This window comes from Girardinichthys multiradiatus, chromosome Y (assembly GCF_021462225.1).
Source record: "Girardinichthys multiradiatus isolate DD_20200921_A chromosome Y, DD_fGirMul_XY1, whole genome shotgun sequence".
Lineage (NCBI taxonomy): Eukaryota > Metazoa > Chordata > Actinopteri > Cyprinodontiformes > Goodeidae > Girardinichthys > Girardinichthys multiradiatus.
Genome location: NC_061818.1, coordinates 15,395,569 through 15,415,307, shown reverse-complemented (window position 1 = coordinate 15,415,307; position 19,739 = coordinate 15,395,569). Strand labels below are relative to the sequence as shown.

General features: G+C 36.8%; 2 protein-coding genes across 3 annotated transcripts; one reads left to right on the top strand and one right to left on the bottom strand.

Annotated features, from left to right (window-relative positions):
- Positions 1-1,150: 1,150 nt before the first annotated feature.
- LOC124863799 (PRKCA-binding protein-like) lies at positions 1,151-15,128 on the bottom strand. Its single transcript, XM_047358296.1, has 13 exons — positions 14,965-15,128; positions 14,491-14,559; positions 11,504-11,615; positions 9,798-9,926; positions 7,392-7,458; positions 7,200-7,289; positions 7,054-7,107; positions 5,582-5,644; positions 4,978-5,111; positions 4,689-4,781; positions 4,532-4,582; positions 2,233-2,377; positions 1,151-1,996 (listed from the first exon to the last, which is right to left on the bottom strand). The coding sequence occupies exons 2-13, from the start codon at positions 14,529-14,531 to the stop codon at positions 1,749-1,751; spliced, it is 1,227 nt and encodes a 408-aa protein (XP_047214252.1). The 5' UTR covers positions 14,532-14,559; positions 14,965-15,128; the 3' UTR covers positions 1,151-1,748.
- LOC124863800 (galectin-1-like) lies at positions 9,822-19,525 on the top strand. 2 transcript variants are annotated; one of them, XM_047358298.1, is made up of 5 exons: positions 9,822-9,955; positions 17,227-17,290; positions 18,521-18,600; positions 18,801-18,972; positions 19,198-19,525. In XM_047358298.1, the coding sequence occupies exons 2-5, from the start codon at positions 17,282-17,284 to the stop codon at positions 19,342-19,344; spliced, it is 408 nt and encodes a 135-aa protein (XP_047214254.1). In that variant the 5' UTR covers positions 9,822-9,955; positions 17,227-17,281; the 3' UTR covers positions 19,345-19,525. The 2 variants fall into 2 exon arrangements, with proteins under 2 accessions (XP_047214254.1, XP_047214253.1); XM_047358297.1 differs by lacking the exon at positions 9,822-9,955 and adding an exon at positions 14,488-14,621.
- Positions 19,526-19,739: the final 214 nt, after the last annotated feature.

The window sequence follows — 19,739 nt, the reverse complement described above, 5'->3', positions numbered from 1 at the left end:
GACTGTTGCTCAGTGGTCCAAAGTACTTTTTTCAGATGAAAGCAAATTCTGCATGTCATTCGGAAATCAAGGTGCAAGAGTCTGGAGGAAGACTGGGGAGAAGGAAATGCCAAAATGCCAGAAGTCCAGTGTCAAGTACCCACAGTCAGTGATGGTCTGGGGTGCCGTGTCAGCTGCTGGTGTTGGTCCACTGTGTTTTATCAAGGGCAGGGTCAATGCAGCTAGCTATCAGGAGATTTTGGAGCACTTCATGCTTCCATCTGCTGAAAAGCTTTATGGAGATGAAGATTTCATTTTTCAGCACGACCTGGCACCTGCTCACAGTGCCAAAACCACTGGTAAATGGTTTACTGACCATGGTATCACTGTGCTCAATTGGCCTGCCAACTCTCCTGACCTGAACCCCATAGAGAATCTGTGGGATATTGTGAAGAGAACGTTGAGAGACTCAAGACCCAACACTCTGGATGAGCTGAAGGCTATCGAAGCATCCTGGGCCTCCATAAGACCTCAGCAGTGCCACAGGCTGATTGCCTCCATGCCACGCCGCATTGAAGCAGTCATTTCTGCCAAAGGATTCCCGACCAAGTATTGAGTGCATAACTGTACATGATTATTTGAAGGTTGACGTTTTTTGTATTAAAAACACTTTTCTTTTATTGGTCGGATGAAATATGCTAATTTTGTGAGATAGGAATTTTGGGTTTTCATGAGCTGTATGCCAAAATCATCCGTATTAAGACAATAAAAGACCTGAAATATTTCAGTTAGTGTGCAATGAATCTATAATATATGAATGTTAAATTTTCATCATGACATTATGGAAAATAATGAACTTTATCACAATATGCTAATATTTTGAGAAGGACCTGTATACTGGATCAGTTTTTCTTTCTTTTTTAGAATAAGTCTAACTTTTAAATATAATTTTAGAAAAAAAGAACATAATAAATAAAGTGGTAATTATATGATACACTGCATCACCGGGACTGTCCAGTTTTACACTTATTTTAATGAAGTGCTAACAGCATATTAAAGCTCTATGGGGTTGTATGTGCACTTGGTTTTTCAATGCAAGACAACCCTTTTGTTTTTAGTGTAAGGCTGGAATGCAAAAGCATAGTGTTATTTGCAATAAACTGAATATAGATAAAAATAGAATTTTTACTTCATTTTGCAGCTGCACTGGTAAATCAATACAATCTCCCCTAAAGACAAAGAATCTACATGTAACAGCCTCATTTAACAAGCTTTTTGATGTTGCAGGGGATTGTAACTTTCGTTCAAACACTGACATTTGTAAAGGATGGGATTTTTAAGCCGATACGTTTTTCGTAAGAAAAAATATAAGTTAGTTGAATAAGTTGCTGTTGCAAAGTGTGCAGCAAATAATAGATGAAATAAGTTACAACATTCAGTTTCATATAGACTGACAAACACCAGAAACCCATGAAACTCTAAGATAGAGTAAAAAAGGCACACCATAAACTTAGTAATCCCACTATGAAGTAGTAAACACACCTCCAGAAATTTAAATAAAATCACCCAGTCACAAAGAAATATAAAAATGCAAGAAAATGGGTTTAAATAAATTGCTGAGTCAAACATTGACATAATAAAATACAGTAAAATTAACATAAAGTCATATTCAGCTTTGTTATAACAGCACACATTTTTTCAGCTGCTATATTCCACAGCATAAAACAGAGTGCTCATGTTAAATGTACGTGCTTTTAAATCACAAACACTCATTCATCATCAATCAGTTTCTCCGTGCCGTTCTCTGCCTGCGTGCTCCCTCCCTCCTCTCCGCCTCCTCCGTCCTCCTCGTCCTCATCAGTGCACGACAGCGACTGGCTGCTGTAGTTGAGCATAGTGCGGGACAGGTCCACTTCAATGGGGAACACGTCCGCCTCCTTCAGGACGGCGTAGCAGTCGTCGTAGTAATGAGACATGCCTGAGACAAAGCGCTGCAGCTGGAACACAATGTCCTGAACTGTAGAGGCAGATAAGTCAAATCTTTACTGGGTTGTGGCTACATGTCTGGGAGATGCTACTTAGGCTAAGGTTTGGGTCCAACTACTTCACTTTACATATTTTCATTAACAACTTCATACATTCCAACAACATCAGATCTCTGATTCCCTAACACAAGACAGATGTTTATTTTTGCAACTTGCTTCTTTGTAATGTAATAAATAACCTGTATAAAACAGCTGAAGAAGAACAAACCATGTTTTTGATCCAACAACTCGATCTTCTCCAAAACATCCTTCCTCATCTTAGCAAAGCGGGCCCGAGCTTCCTGTCTACACCTTAGTACCAAACGGTACTCGTAGTTCCCGGTGCTCACGCGATACAAAGGTTCTCCCATGGCCTGTGGAAGATGTTCAACATGTTCATGTTAAAACAGCATATTAAAAAAAAGAGATTAAATGACATATTTCAACCGTTCTTGTGTTTTTGTCACATTTAAATCCTTCAGATCAAACAAATTCCAATCTCAGACAAAATAACCTGAGTAAATAAAAAAGCAGTTTTTTATGTTGTCAATAATTTGTTAAGGGAAGAAACTACCCCAACTCACCTGACCTTATGTGAGAAAGTAATTGAACCGCTAATTTTTTGTGCCCCCTTATAGGAAACAACTACTATTAAGCTTCTGCAGTCACTGGCAATGAGTCTGTAGAAGAATCATCGCTGTGCTGAATTGTTTTTAATCAACGGTGACCTGTTTAAAGGTCATGCCACTGCATCTCAATCGGTTCTGAGTCCAGACTTTAACTAGATCGCTGCAAAACCTTTTTTTTTTTTTTTTTAGCAAAGATTGATGGACATTGTCCTTCAACAAGGCAGCTCCAGATCATCACACTACACCCACTACGTTTGACTGTAGGTATGATATTCTTCCTCTGAATTTCTACACCAGATGTTATGGGATACATACTATTCAAAAGGTACCATTTTCTCAGAAGACTTTGCCAAGAGATTCTGGACCGTCAAGATGTTCTTTGGCAAATGTGAGACGGATCTTTCGCTCTTGTAGTTCAGGAGTGGATTTGGCCTTGCATCTCTCTCATGGATGCCATTTTTGCCTGGTCTGCTCTTTATTGTTGAATCAAGAAGACACACCTTAGCTGAGATAAGTGAGGCCTGAGGAGCTTTAGATGTTGTTTTGGGTTTTTCTGTGACATCCTGGATGAGTTGTCGATGGACTTTTGGAGTAATTGTGGTAGCCCAGCCACTCCTTGGAAGGTCCACCACTGTTCCCTGTCTTGTCCATTTATGGATAATTGCTGTCACTCTGGTTCTCTGCAGCCTCAAAGCTTTAGAAAAGTCTTTGTAGCCTTTTCAGACTGATAGATTTAAATGACTGTTTCATGCCTGTTCTTGGATTTTTAGATTGGATGATGATATGTTGCTTTTTGACATCTTTTAGTCTACTTCAGGTAGTCCGACAGGTCCTATTGAAGTGATTTCTTGATTCTGCAGGTCTGGCAGTAATCAGCATTCCATGAAGCTGGTGCGATTGAACCAAAAATGTTGTTAATCACAGTAAATGTATGGCTTAACAAGGGGGCAGTCATACTTTTACACAGAACCAGGTTAGCTCAGGTAGTTTCTTTCGCTTAAGAAATGAAATCATTATTTAAAACTACTTTTTGCACTTCCTCAGATTATCTTTGCCTGGCACTAAAGTTAGTTTGATCTGAAACATACAAATGTTTTAAAAAAGAACAGAGGAAACCTGTATAATACAGAACAAAGGCAGAAAAACAGGATAGCTGTTTACACTGGAAACATTTATCATACAGTAAAAGCCATTAAGAACAAAAATGAATCTGATGAAATGAGTTGTTATAAACTGAATGCTAAAGGGTCAAGTACAGGTGGACACGGTCTTCTTTACATCTCGACACATTTACACAGTTTGCTTTGATAATCCAAAGCTCAGTGGATAAACTGTTCGCAGTAAAATGCAGGGTGTCTAACTGATGGTTGTGGTTACAGATTTTATGGTAATTATTATATGGAAAACATATAGGAAAACTCTGCTGAGGGAGGGAGGTATCCTAAATTAATCTGGAAAATGTCAGAAGAAAACCTATGCAGAGTCTGGTAATAATACAATTATTATCAAAAAACAACAATTTGAATATAGTTAAACTAAGTGAATTGCACGTTAACAGCCTTAATTTATTGCTTTTGGACCAGAATAGAGCTGTCACTGGTGATTTTTAAATGTGAGCAAACAAATCATACATTTTATTCTAAAATAAAGAAAAATATCAAAAGCCTAAAATCATATGATAGTAAAACCCATAAAGCGCAGAGGATGGCTTGTTGACGAATGGACAATAATCCTGCATTAACTCCTGTTTAATTTGATGTTTATGAATTCAAACGTTACAAAAAGTGCATAAATCCAATTTATTTTTTTAACTTACTTATGGATCCTTTAATAAATCAGCAGTTTGGATACCTAATAAAGTATCAATGTAAAAGCTACTAAGGAGACAATAGTACTCACAATGCTGGTGTATTCTTCATCATCCATTTCCTTCACCTTCAGGCAGTATGACTGAAAAACATGAGAAGTTGCAGCAAACCCATCCAGCAGATCTAAAGCTGATGATAATGAGTTGTGTCGTGTATGAAAGCAGAAAAACACGATGCCGTGTCCTCACCAGGTATTCAAACTTTACATCCAGGTACTTGCGGATGGTGAGCTTGGTGTCTGGTATGGCCTTATGGAGGTACGTGTTCAGATCATGGAGCATCTGAAAGTCAAGACACGCCTGCTCAATAACGACAAGTGTTTTAACACTACAAGGGTTAAGAAGGGGGACTAAAAATACAACACAATAGATGTTTGAATGCACATGAATTAATGGAATGCAAACAAAATAATTAGCTTTCTGTGCGTTTTCAGTGCTAGAAATCCATTCAGAATAAAACTATGCTTTCTGCACTTACAGGCTTGATGGTTTTTAGCAGCTGAATTCCATATTTCTCGATGTTTCGATGAGCATCAGCAAACTTCACGAAAGCCTCGCTGGCAGCAGCCTGCGGCTCTCTCACACCGATGATAGAAAATACATCTCCGAACCCTGAAAAGGTCAGTAACAGCATGTCAGACACAGAAGATAAATGTAAAGATTTCTATTAGGTAAAAAATGTTTATACAACAATAATTACATACAGATGCTAAAGGTTTTGCTCACTTTTTTATTTAGAATGAAAAGAGAATCAAAATATGTGCATAAATGTGGTTAGTCAGCTGATAAATTATATTAATTGCATTAATCTTCAACTAATGTGGGTGCAACTATGTAAGGGTTTGGCTGAGGATCTGATTTTACGCTAATTAATAGACTAAATACCATAAAAGTATAAAAAACAGCCAACACCAGGCATAGCTAATATGCCTTAGTCTCTAATCTGTTTGAAACTTTATATAAGACACAAAAATTGATATAAACTGACACACATTGTTTTGCTACGCAAAGTGAAGAAAAAAGTTATAATTTAGCTTTATTGCTTCATTATGCCATTCAACTATTGGTTGATAGCAACAGACCTCTGTGAGTTTGAGAAAGCTCAAAGAAAGCTCTGAGCAGCCGCTTTGTGTGCTCCATCAGTCCTGCAAGCACAAAAACACAATAATGACACTGAATTTGATTTAAATGACCTTGTATACACAGGTGTAACAGTACATGCATCCACCAAGACGCCATGGTACCAACGGCACTCACAGGAACATACAGCCAGCCAGTGAATGCTTCTCTCTCGTCCAGGAGAGCATGTGTACATGTGCTGTTATTGCTATTGCAAACACGTTTACATTTTATAATTTTAGGTGAAGGTCTTCAGTTTCATATTGGCTTAATCAGATAAACCTGGCGAGTGCTTGTTTGGACCTGCTTTTGCTTCAGAACAGCCCTGGTTCTTCATGCCGTTGATTCGACTAGTTGTCAGAAACATTGCTCACATTTTGCTCCATATTGAGCATCACATTGTAGCTGCAGACTGCTCAGCTGCCTTTTCATCATCCACATATCTGCTTCCACCACATCCTAAAGATGCACCACTGGATTGAGATCTGGTCACCTTGGAGACCACTGGAGTACAGTAAACTGGTCACGTTCAAGAAACCAGTTTGTAATTTTGTGAGCTCAGGAAGCAGTCTTTATTCAAGTAGTGAATAAAAGCCTCCGTTTTTTTTTTTTTTACTGACAGAAGTAGCACTCGGTGTGGTCGTCTGCTGCTGTAGCCCATGTGCTTCTAGGTTTGATGTGTTGTGCTTTCAGAGTTGGTATTCTCCATACCTTGTTTGTAACAACTGGTTATTGAGCCTTTCTATCATGCTGACCCAGGCTGACCCCTGAGTGGGTTGTGTGTGAAATCCCCGTAAATCAACGGTTTCTGAAATACTCAAACCAGTCTGTCAGGCCCCAACAGCCATGTCAAGCTCAAAGTCACTTCAATCCCCTTTCTCCACCATTCAGATGCTCAGTTTGAACTTCAACAAGTGATCTTCGCCACGTCTAGTTGCATTAATGCATCAGGTTTGTGCCACGTGATTGGCTGATTCACTCTTCGTGGCAACAAGAAATTGACCAGGTGTAACTAATCAAGTGGCCGTTGAGTCAATTTAACATAAAATTAAAACAAATTAATTGAAACAAGCTGTCATTTTGTACATTTTACTATTTTTAAATTTATGTTTATATAAAACAAATTTGTGTTTAAGTGAATTTACCAGGAAACCAAACTAGCTTGTTATACAGAGCTTTTGCTGTAGGAACCCCTCTGAGCTGGGATAGTTTGTCTCTTTGGGTTTCTGATTGGGTTATTTGCTCCATGAACCCACACTGAACAGAATCCTCAAAACCAAAGTTCGTACCAAACAGTAACCTATTTATACTGTTACACCACTAATATATATATGTGATCATATTTGTTAACATAGTTACTAAGCGTATTTGATTTTCTAAGACTAGATTAGGGAGCAACCTCTTCGTTCAAAGGAAAACGTTTTGGTCTCTTTACCTTTGTAAAGCTCCGCTGTTTTCTCCAGCTCTTCCAGTCTTTTCACCAGGCCGTCTACAAAGACAAGTGTGCTAATAAAAGGACTTCCACAGTAATTAAGCTGTAGTAAATTTACATTTGAATAAAAAAAAAAAACACACTCTTACCATTGCATAGAATAGCTCTGCTGAGTCCAAGAGCATCTGCGGTACCAGAGCTCATGTTCTCCACCAGACGATGTTTTACTTTTTTTAACACTGAAACATAATAAAATAGGATTGAAAGAGATGCTTTCAAACCAACAACAGCTCCAGCTTAAAAGTGACTAAATGCATGCATGTGATGAGTGAAGAACCGACCGATATCTAAAGATTTTCCTTGTTTTGGGTCGGCCTGCAGCTTGTTGTAGTGAATTACTGCCTCTCCCTGGGAACACATAAACAGATATATCAGAAGGCAAAAAATACAGCTGATGCTAAAACGACACTGAATCTTTCATTTATGCTGCTTTATAGAAAATAGAAGACAGTCGTTTATTTTAGTATTAGAGGCTAAATGCATAATAGGGAGAAAATGGTGACGTTAAAGTGCAATATGGGCCTTAAAAAGTAACAGCAGCACAGTTTAATCCTTTAATTCCTCCACTGCAGCCGGTTTTTATCCCAGGACGCAGGAAGTCGTGGAATGTTTCTGTGTGAACAAAGTCAAAAACAACACTCTGCATTGGTGACGTTTCGCCACAAGCTTCCTATTATCCTGAACTCATTCAAACAGCTTAGCAAGCAAGTTAAACCCCTCTTCTCTTCTAGCCAAAGTTGAGCTCTGGACTCATGCTCTGACTGCGACAGGACAAAAACGTGAGTTATCTTTGTTTGCTATGTGGGCATCAATTTCTGTTTGGGTTTTTAAACTCTGTATTCTGAGTAACATTTATTAAGTTTAGTTGTTATAACTTCACCCCGTTGGACATTTAAAAACTAAGGATTGGTGTAAACATTCTACAAAACACATGCTGATTTGCTTACAAGTCTGTTCAGTAGAAGGGTCTTTGTGTTATGATAAAATTTACATTAAAATTCAATAAACTCTCAGATATGCCTCAGTTGAACAAGGAATGCCATGCAGGTATTAATGATGTGCTGTAGCTGCAGATTCAAGGAAGTCGAAGCAAAACTTATGTTAAAACTCCTCTAAAAGAAAGGAAATACTAAAATGAATGTAAGTGATTAATTAAATAGGACATTTTCATTAGACTTTCTGTTATTTATTGCAGTTTTTCAGAAGGTAAGAATAAATTGTTGAATTAAAAAGATCAATTAGTTGTCCATATTGCATTTTTCTTGGTTTTTATGATAACTTTATCTTCCTGTAACTTATGAAAAAAAAAGATTTCCAGCTCTCCCAAGCATCAGCTGACATCAGCTTTGCAGGATGAATCAATGTTTCAGACAGAGAAAGGTCATTGGTCATATTTTACACATTTCATAAAGAAAGAAACACTCAATCTTAAACTGTTATATCATGCTGAAAAAATAAATATCTCCAAGCACAGATTTATTCAATGAAAAAAATGTTAATGTTCGGGTTGTATATTTACAAGCATGACGATGACTGCCATCTTCTCTGGTCCTCCACCTATAACTCAAGCCCATATTATCAGAGACTTCGGAAGATTAGTGGTTTTATTCCTGCAGTCATATTTATGTTTCCTGACATCTGCATCAAAGCAGAGTTGAAGGATAATTTTATTCAACATGATTCATTTTGAGTATTCAGTGACTCCTTTTCTTTTGTCACATGAAACCTTGTTTTCAGTGCTGTATTTTTTTTCTGAATTCAATTCCAGATTTTTTTTTAACCAATTATCTCATAGCTCACTCACATAAATGCTTTCTCCTTTAATTTGTTTTAAATTTCTTTAATTGCTTATTTCCAATTTTGTAGTCTTTATTAAGTACAGCTTTTTGTTCTGATATTTTTTGCCTTTGATGCAGATACATGCATCTTTTTTACCGTTATTCCAGTCGACCTAAAACTGCAACATGTAACTAACCTAATTAGCCCAAAACAGACTGGTGAAAGCTCCACTTATAGGAGCTGTATGTTTGTTCCAGCCAATCATTCAGCTGCAACAGTTTATTAAAACCTGAAAGTACCAGTTCTTCACTAATTGGTCACTGACCTAGAAAAAGTTTTAAACGTCAATTTTTTTTCTGGTTTGGTTTAATTAGGTTCAGGTATGAAATTTATATTTTTATCATAGCTGCTTTCACCTTTAAATAAATTCAAACAGCCACGCTAAAATGTTTCAAAGGTGGTAAATGCAGTGTTTTATATATTTTTTACTCAGGTTTCCTGTGAAGCTTGAGGAGCTCTATTCTGAGTTATGGGAATGTGTCAAAAGTCTATTCACTGAATGTTTGATAATATGCTGCTCTTGGGCCAAAATTACATTTATTATAGAGATAAACTAACAGGGAACGATGAAGTATAATTCCCCCCCTTTTGGCAACCATAATATGCATCTTGGTATAATTAGGGAGATCTTTGCTGAAAGAAAAGTTGTGGCTGACTGATTAAAAAGACAAAAATAATCCTTACAATACAGCCCTGTTGCATCAAAGTACAAGAAGGTTTATTTTAAACACACATGTTTAAGAAATTGTATTTTTGGTACATGAAACCAACACTAAACTGTTTGTTCTCATACAGCTCAGTGCTCTGATTAACAAGAAGCTGCTTTTCCCTTCCCAGACCCCAATTACCTGGACAGCTTGGATCATCTTGGCCACCTCCACCTTTGTTTTTCCTTTCACCGTTTTCCCGTTCACACCTGTGATTTCATCACCTGCAGCCAGCGTCCCATCCAGAGCAGCTGGAGTGTTATCAAACACCTGGAAGACGAAAGCACCCACTATAACCGGTAACACTCAAATGAACTTTTACTAGCCCAGTTTCAACTAGATAAACTAGGAATGAAAATAAGGTACGGTGCCCTTACAGGTGTCTTCAGTTTCTCCTTTTTTGTTACAACATTTCAGACCAAACGCATTTTCAGATCAGACAAATACAACCGGAGAAAATTCAAAATGCAATTTTTAAATTATAATTTCATTAATTGGGGGAACAAAATTATCAAAACCAATCCAATGGGAAAAAGTAATCACCCCTTACTACCTGTGATTAATGACATTTTTTGTAAAGCTGAGTTTAATTTCTCTACCTACACCCACGCCTGACACAAAGAAGTCACTAAAATAGAACTTATCTGACGTTGCCTAAAAGATCTCAAAAAGGGCCGCATCATGACCCGACCTGAGGAACTTTAAAAACAGACAAGAAACAAAGTCACTGACATCTATGAGGTTTAAAAAGCTATTTCTAAGGCTCTGGGTCTCCAGCGAACCACAGAGAGCCATTGTCCACAGATGGAAAAAACATGGTACAGTGGTAACCCTTCCAAGAAGTGTCCGACCTACCAAATTACTAAAAATACACATCAATGACTCATCCAGGAGCTCATAAAAGAACCCAGAACGACATCTAAAGCACTGCAGGCCTCAATGAAATAAGGTCATGATTAACAACAAGGAAGAGAATGGGTGAAAATGGCATCCATGAGAGAGTTCCAACGCCAAACCACTGCTGATGATACAAATGACACATTTGTCAAAAACACACTGATGAACCCCAAGACTTTTTGGAAAATATTCTTTGGATTGACGAGACAAAAGTACGCCCCACTACACCTGGCATAAAACTAACAGCATTTCAGCAAAATCATTATGCCGACTGTGAAGCATGGTGGTGGTAGTGATCGTCTGCAGCTGCTTGCTTTGACCTGGACGACTTGCTGGAATCAATGAAACCATGGATACTGATCTGTAGCAGAGAATATTCCACCATCAGTTCGTGACCTTAGGCTCAAGCACACTAGGGTTAAAATCCAAATTACACCTGCATGTTGACCTCGGGACGGCCTAAAAAACAAGGTTTTGGATTGACCAAGTCAAAGTTTTGATCTGACTGAGATGCTGCAAAATAGCTTTATACTGGCTATAAACTCTCCAATGTGAATGAATAAAGCAAAGAATGATTGGTCAAAGCCTTCTAAAAGACTCGTTACCAATTACTGCAAATGCTTGATGGCAGTTGTTGCTGGCCAGGGTGACACAACCAGTTACTAGGTTCAGCTTTTAAATCTTTATTTAAAAACTCGTTTTCATATCCACTCAGGGTTTCTTTGTCTGATATCACAAATTATTAGATAATCTAAAACATTTAAGCGAGACAAGAAAAGAAAAATAAAGGTGTGAGGCGAAGCTTTAGACAGCTGTTGCAGTTGTAATTGTCGATTTGGGCCCCATGGTTCTGTTAATTAACAGCACTACATGTTTATTTGATAAAATATGAACTTTAGCAAAACAGGAAGTCAGATATGAACTATAGTTATCAGAGTTCATGTACCTACCTGGACAATATAGAGGCAAGGACAGTACTGAGCTCCACCACCAATGCTGATGCCGATAAGATTGTTAGCATCTTTCTTCAGAGTCACAGTGCCGGGTACCGTCGGTATCCCTCTGTAAGGAAAAGATTAATCAAATGCGTAATTGGGTTTAGCTGTTTTGGGGATATTTGGTATCAATAATGATACTGGATGCCGATTTCAGAAAATACATTTACAATATTTACTAATACTTTAGAGATGAACCAGCTTTTAATGGCCAACACAGGTTTCATTTTTCCTGCGAGCTCAGACCTGCCCATTCCAGATTTAGCCAGCTTTCTTTTTGATGACATTCAAACTCATTTGTGTAAACTTTGTTTTAAGAAAAATAAAGAGCAGCAAGCTCCTGGGTAAATATAAAGGTCTTGAATCTAACAGTAAAATGAAGTGAAAACAAGATGATTCCAATGTAGGCATAAAAGCAGGTGTCTCCAACCTGCATCTGATTTTTACTAACTCAAAACAAGTTGCATCAAAGATCATGTTTGTACATTTACAGACTGAAACAAAGTGGTGGTTTTCTGATATGATGCAAATAATGAACAGAGAAAAAAATAAAGGTTGATCAATGGACAATTGCTTGGCACATCCACAAAACTAAAATATTTTCCTAATGAAAATGGTTGAAAACACCTGATTTAAATAAATGAGAGGCTCCTGCAGATCTTGGAGGCAGGTTCAGCTATTTGAATAAAGTGTTTAGAGCAGGGGCACATTTTAAAAAAGAAGAACGAAGGCCCTCAAATACTGGAACTGCTCATCTTCATTGTAATTTACAAACATACAGTCAGGTCTATAAAAATTGGGACATCGACTCAATTCTCATCTTTTTGGCACCATAAACCACCCCAACAGCTGCTCATTGGCAGCCACACAAGCCCATTTCATTACGTTGTTTCACCATGCTTTATTAATGAGGTGGCATGTTTCCACTCATGAACAGTTTTATTTCATTCTCGATACTCTTCTCTTCCCATCACTCTGGTACAAGTTGATCTTTGTCTCATCTGTCGATAGGATGTTGTTCCTAAATTGTGGAGGTTTTTTAGATGTTTTTTGGTAAACATTAATCTGGCCTTCCTGTTTTTGAGGCTCACCAATGGTTTACATCTTGTGCTAAATCCTCTGTATTCTCTTCTTCTGTTGATTGTTGCCTTTGATACACATACACCTACCACCTGGAGTGTTCTTGATCTGGCCTATTGTTGTGAAGTGGTTTTTCTTCACCATGGAAAAAATTATTTGTTCATCCATCATGTTTATCCTCCATGGTGTTCTGGGTCTTTTGGTGTTGTTGAGCTCACCGGTGTCTTCTTTCTTTTTGATGATGTTCCAAACTGTTGATTTGGCCACGCCTAATATTTTTGCTCTCTCTGATGGGTTTGTTTTGATTTCTCAGCCTAATGATAGCTTGCTTCACTGGTGGTGATAGCTCTTTGGACCTCACATTGAGAATTAACAGCGACAGTATGAAAAATGCAAATATAATATCACACTTGAAATGAACTCTGGACGTTTCATCAGCTCCTTATGAATTGGATATTGAGGGAAGAGCACATCGAACAGCTGAGCACCCAATTGTCCCATTACTTTTGGTCCCTTGAATTGGGGGAGGCACACATTCAAACGATTGTAATTCCTACACCGTTCACCTGATTTGAATGTAAATACACTCAAATTAAAGCTGAAAGTCTGCAGTTTAAGCACATCTTGGTTGTTTCAATTCAAATCTATTGTGGTGGTTTTAAGAGCCAAAACGATGAGAAATGAGGCAATGTCCCAATGTTTATGGACCTGACTGTAACATTGGAAAAGTACAGTTCATCTACAGTGTCTTACGAAAATATTTACAGCTTCTTACATTTTTTCACATTGGTCCTTTTACAACAAGCTTCAATATATTTGTTTGTGGTTTTATGTGATAGAATCACATAAAGTAGTGGATACGGGTGGAAAATTACACGACTTAAAATGTTATTTAGGATTATTGTAGAAATAAACAAATTTGAAAATTGTGACAGACAAATGTGTTCAGCCTTCCTGAGTTAATATTGCATAGAACCACCTTTTGGTTTTATGTCTCTAACAGCTTTACACATTTAGAGACTGAAATGTTTGCCTGTTTTTTAGCACAATAGTTTGAATTTAATCAGATTAACTGGAGAATGTCTGTAAACATACATTTTTAAGTCTTGCCATAAGTCTTGCTATATTCTCAGTTGGATTTAGATCTGAGCTTTGACTGGACCATCCACACACATTAATATGCTCTGATCTAAACTATCCCATTTAGTTCTGGTTGTATGTTAGGGGACCTAAGCTCCTGGAAGGTAAACCTCTACACCAGTCTTAAGTCTCTAACAGGTTTTCCTTTCAGATTTTCCTGGATTTAGCCCCATCCATCTTTCTATCAACTCTAAGTACCTTCCCTATCCCTGCTGAGATGATACACAGAAAGATGCTGGTGCCACCTCCATGTTTCAGTGGAGATACAATGTGTTCAGAGTGATGAGCTTTATAGATTTTGTTGCCATATATGTCATTTAGCAAGTAGGCCAGGAAGTTTAATTTTGGTCTCATCTGGACAAATTGTGTCGCCTACATTGCTAGTGGCAAACTATAATTAGGACTACACAAAAGTGATCTCAACTTCATAAGGCGTTTGGTTTCACATAAATTTAATCATAGCAGCAGAGTGAATATATATTCAAGAGAGATGAATATATATTCATGACACATCAAATATTTATTTGTAGAAATCGTTGAAAACCATGTAGTCTTTAACTCCCACCTCACTATTATGCATTACTTTGTCTTGCTATAACATAAAATCTCAACAAATACACTTAAGTTTGTGGTTCAAATGTGACAAAATACAGAAACGTCCAAGGGGTGTGAATACTTTTGCCAGGCTCAGATTATAAAACATTCAATCAAATCTGACTCACAGTTTGTCCTCCTCCAGCTCATAATCCATGTCTGTGAACATCGCAGGACAGTCCCAAAATAAAAGGTCCCTGTAAAAGAAGAACAATTTTATCTGTAATCTGTGCCTAAAAAGATTTATGATAAAAACAAGGTAAGCTGCATTTTCTTAACGTAATGATTACAGTAAAGGCTGCAGAAGCAGTCAGCGTTGTCGCTGATACGGTAATAACGGCGACACCATCAGGGCTGCAGAAACAGCTGCTAAGTCACAGTTCAAGCTACATTAGACAATTTCACCTGAGTAAATTACATAGTTAAAACTGAAGAGTTAGAATAATATTCAAGAAAAGAAACAAGGGAAATGTTTAACTGTAATAACGGATGTAAAGACAAAACATTGCAAGCTAACACTGCTTCATTGGCTGCCAGCTGGTTTAGCTTCAGGCAGGTGCATTGGAGATGCTCCCACCTTATAAACATTATTTTAAAAGTACCTTTAGCGGGTATAAAGCAGCTTCCTCATGAAGGAATATTCTTTCAAAATGAGCTTTTTATTGACAATTATATATACACAAATGTAGTGACAGCTCCTGTTTACTTAATTTGTCACTTCCATCGACGTAGCGGAAACTGTTACCAGGAAGAAAGAGACCTCTGCTCTTCTTCTTCTTCTTCTTGTATTATTTTTGGCAGTTGGCAAATAACTTTATGATGTACATTACCGCCACCGACCGGTATGGAGTGTGGTTCTTCATGGTTTTAAATCTTATTTACTATTACAACAATCAAATTCTATTTATTAATTTAGTTTTTTTGAAAAATCTAATTATAATTTGAATATGTTTGCTACCTAAACTTCTTTGCAAAGTATCTCTCAAAATAAAATTTTCTTTAATACCTTCAAATTCTCTCCTCAAAATTGTTCTTTCTTGTTCATATTTCTGACACTTCAATATTACATGTTCTGTTGTTTCCTCCTCTCCACAATGATCACATTTTCCTGTATTATGTTTCTTTATCTTGAACAATGTAGAATTAAGTCCTGTATGTCCTAGTCTTAATCTTGTAATTAATCTTTCCTCTTTTCTACTCCTTCTTCCTGTTCTTACTTCTCCTACTATCTTGTTGATTCTGTAAAACCATCTTCCTTTCCTCTCTTCATCCCACCTTTTTTGCCACTCTTTCCTGATTCTCTGTTTAATTATATTTCTTGCCTCTGACCTACTAATATTAATTATAAAGCTAATGTTGTTTTGTGTTGCCTTCTTTGCCATCCTGTCCACCTTCTCATTCCCTCTAACTCCTACATGTGCTGGTACCCATAAAAACACTAATATTAATCCCATTCTTCGTATTCTAAATAAAGTATGTTTTATTTCCAACAAAATGTCTGGTCTACCCTCTGAATGATTATGTTTTAAACTTAATAATGCTGAACTTGAGTCTGAACAAATGATTGTTTTTAATGGTTTTATATCCTCCACCCACTGCACTGCTAACAATATTGCTAATAATTCTCCTGAATATATCGATAATCCATCTGTAATTCTTTTTCCTACTTTTATTTTAAATTCTGGTATTACAAATGCTACTCCTACTTTTTCATCTGTTTTTGATGCGTCTGTGTAAATCTGAACATATTGATAGTAATTGTTTATATATTCTTGTATTATACTTGAATCTAATCTACATTTCGTATCCTTTTCCTTTTTCTTTTCCATCATATCCACCACTGCTTCTGGGACCTCCGTTCTTCTTCTTCTTCGTTTTTCTTGGCGGTTGGCAAAAAAGAAGAGATTGACCTCTAGTGGCCATAAATAAAACATCACTTCTTCAAGGAAGTTGCGACAAATGAAAAAGAAAATAAACGAATATACCACATGTTCGACATAATCCATCTAAAAATGAATGAATGAAGTCCATACTTATCAGCTGGAAAATGTATGTAAAACGTTTAGAAAGAAACTATTATTTTCACGTAAGATAACTTTAGTTTATCAATGCTTAAGTTTGTAAATAGCATGTTCCAGGTGTAGCCTCCAGAATAACTACAGCAATACATATGAAAACGTCTCTGATTATTATTCTATAAAGACAAAATAGGTTCATATTTATGTTATTCTAGTTTTTTTCAGCTTCTGAACACATATTGAATCAGTTTAAAATCTTCTAAAATTAAAATAAGACATTTATTTTGTTAGTTTCATTTATTTTGTGTATTTAAAAATGTGACATCTGTTACATATTTAAAAACCACATAGGTACAATGTGGTTTTTAAGTATCCTTAAAGCTTGTTACAAGATTTTTTTTATGTAAGTCAGTATCTTTAAAGTAACAATTAGCTGTAACTATATTTTGTTGTTTATTTGTGTGAGTGGAAGAAACACAACAATATTAATTTAATTATCCAGGTTTTTTTCTACAAGAGAAAAACTGAATAAAATGCTTACAGCATGATTCAATCTTTGGGATTTTACTTTATCCTCTTGAAGAACCTTCTCAACTAAAAACAAAATCCGTCCCACCTTCAGAGATATCTAAACAGTCCCTATTATTCAATGCTTGTAAATTCTTCAGCAGTGATTAAACAGAGGTGTAGAGCATTTAAACATATCATGTGGCTGTCATGATGGAGATAATCATGATGCTCATTCAGTAATACTGTTAATGTTGTCAGGTCATGCGCTACTCTGCTTGTGTTATATACATATATAACATTCACATTTAAACCTCTTATCCTCCTTCTGTCACACAGGAAGAGACACACGGCGTACAAGGACTGTCTTTTGGCTTATGTCACAGGACCCAGTATGAGTATGGTAAAAGTACTTCTCCTTCTTCTGCATTTCATTACATCAGTCATATCACATTATTTAATGAGAACTGAACTCTTTAGATTTTTATTTAAAACACAAAGGCTTTAAACAATAAACGAGTGCCTCTGTACTTCAGTAAACTGGAAATATCAGAACAATAAAAAAGATTTGTTAATACAGACAGTTTAGCCTATTAAAGAGTCATGTGCAGCATATGCATTCAATATCTGGCCAGGGCTTCTTTTGTATAAATTACTGCATCAGTGTGGAGTGGCTTGGGGGTGAACAGCTTGTGTCTCTGCTGAGGTGTTCTGGAAAACCAAGTTCCTTTAATAGTGTCCTTCAAGTCGTCTTTATAGTTGGCTTTGGTGTCTCTGGTCTTCTTCTTGACAGTTCTCCATAGATTCTTTAAAAGGTTTAGGTTAGCCCAGTGAGTTGCTTAATCAAGCACAATGATGCTAGTCATTAAAAGCAAGAGTTGGTACTTTTGGTAGTGTGGGCAGCTACCAAGTCCTGCTGAAAAATTAACTTCTTTACACAGCTTTTTAGCAGAGAGAAGAATGAAATGCTCTAAATTTCCCGGTACATGGCTGTGCTGACTTTGGACCTGACAAAATACATTGGACCAACACCAGCAGAGGGCATGATTCCCCAAAGAATCAGTGACTTTGGAAACTTTAATTGGACCTTAAGAGTGTGTGGCGGTTCTTAAAGCACTAACTTCAGCAGCCTTGCATGCCTGATGAATTACCCCCTCTTGAATGGGCATCACAATTTTCTTAAGGTTGCAGTTATCCCTGTTGCTTGCCCATCTTTTTCTTCCACAAAACTTTCCATTAACATTCTTGGATACAGCAATGTGAACAGCCAGCTTCTTTAGCAATGACCTTTTGTGGCTTACCCTGTTTGCAGTGTGTCAATAATTGTTCCCTAATTGTCATGTCTGGAGTCTTCCTTACAATTTTGTAGGTAATAACATAACATATCTGCATTAAAAAAACAAATTTTTTCATCTTGTGTAATTTTCAAACTTTCTGAGAAAAGAAATGCTTGATTCTCATTAGCTGTAGGCATCAGAATTAACAGAAATAAACACTTCAAAGATTTTACTGCTAATTATATCTATAAAATTAATTAGACGTTTCAAATTACTATTTATCATTTTCAATGATATTCAAATGTATCAAAATGTCTATTTTTATTATGTTTGTAACCCCAAATTGCTTTTCTCAGGAACTTGAACTGAAGAATGTGAACTTGAGACCTGGAGACAAACTGAAAGTAAAGGGGGAAATTTTGCATGATGCTGAGAGGTAAGACAAAAATATTATATTTATGCATATGCTGTAAGCTTGGATTTGACTTATTCCTGAATGTCCATGATTGAGAGAAAGCACGGCTGATGCAAAAACATTAGTATGTCAAATCTGTTTAATTGTATTTATTGATAAATGAGTGCTGCTCAGCTCAGAAAACTTGCTGTACGAACAAATCAGATTGATAATCCAAACAGGTTCCAGATTGACCTGGGTTTGAGCTCAGATGACCTGGCATTGCACTTTAACCCCCGTTTCCACGATGATGCAGATGGAATGGTCCTAGTGTGCAACTCAAAGACAGCAGGTTGCTGGGGCGATGAAAAGAGGGAAATACACAACCCTCTGCAGAGGGGCAGTGATGTGAAGGTGAGGAAGTCTGGCTTTAGGACATCTGGTTTCAACAGCCAAAGATGGTTTTATTTGTTTTGAACCAGCAGGTCTTGGTTCATGTTTTTTATATGAAATAGTGGTCATTATAAGCACAGAGAAAATAATTTCCTTTCCTTCCAGTTGCAAAATGTAGCCATGTTGATTACTTTAATTGTGACTGATGTTTTTGTTGAACAATTAAAACTATACTTTCTGTTTTAGATCGTGTTGAAACTCTCTGGAGATGTGTTTGAGGTGGAACTTCCTGATGGACAGGAAATCCAGTTTCCTAATCGTGCAGATACGGATGTCGTCACCTATATCCGAGTGGCGGGGGATTTCAAACTTACAAGCTTCAAGATCTTCTGAAGCTTGTAACACAAATTCAGAGTGGTTTAAATAACCAGAATAAAAAATGAATCAAACCAATGTTGTTAGAAACACACTGTTACTGTACAAGGTAGCTCATGAATCTTGAAGTACCCTGTTGTGTATTGTGTTCAGATTAAATAAATTTTGTTTTTTGACCACTAAAAGATTGAAATCTTAACCACACTTTGAGAATTATTTTGTATAACAAGAAAGCAAACTGAAAAAATCAATTGATGAGAGGACAGCAGCACAAATTAAATAAAATTCCTGTTCCAAGAAAGTTGAAGAGTTGTATAAAACCTATTCAACCTATATGCAGTTGAATACACTCCAGAGATGCAACATTTAATGTTTAAACTGATAAACTATGCTTTTATCATTTTGAAATTGAT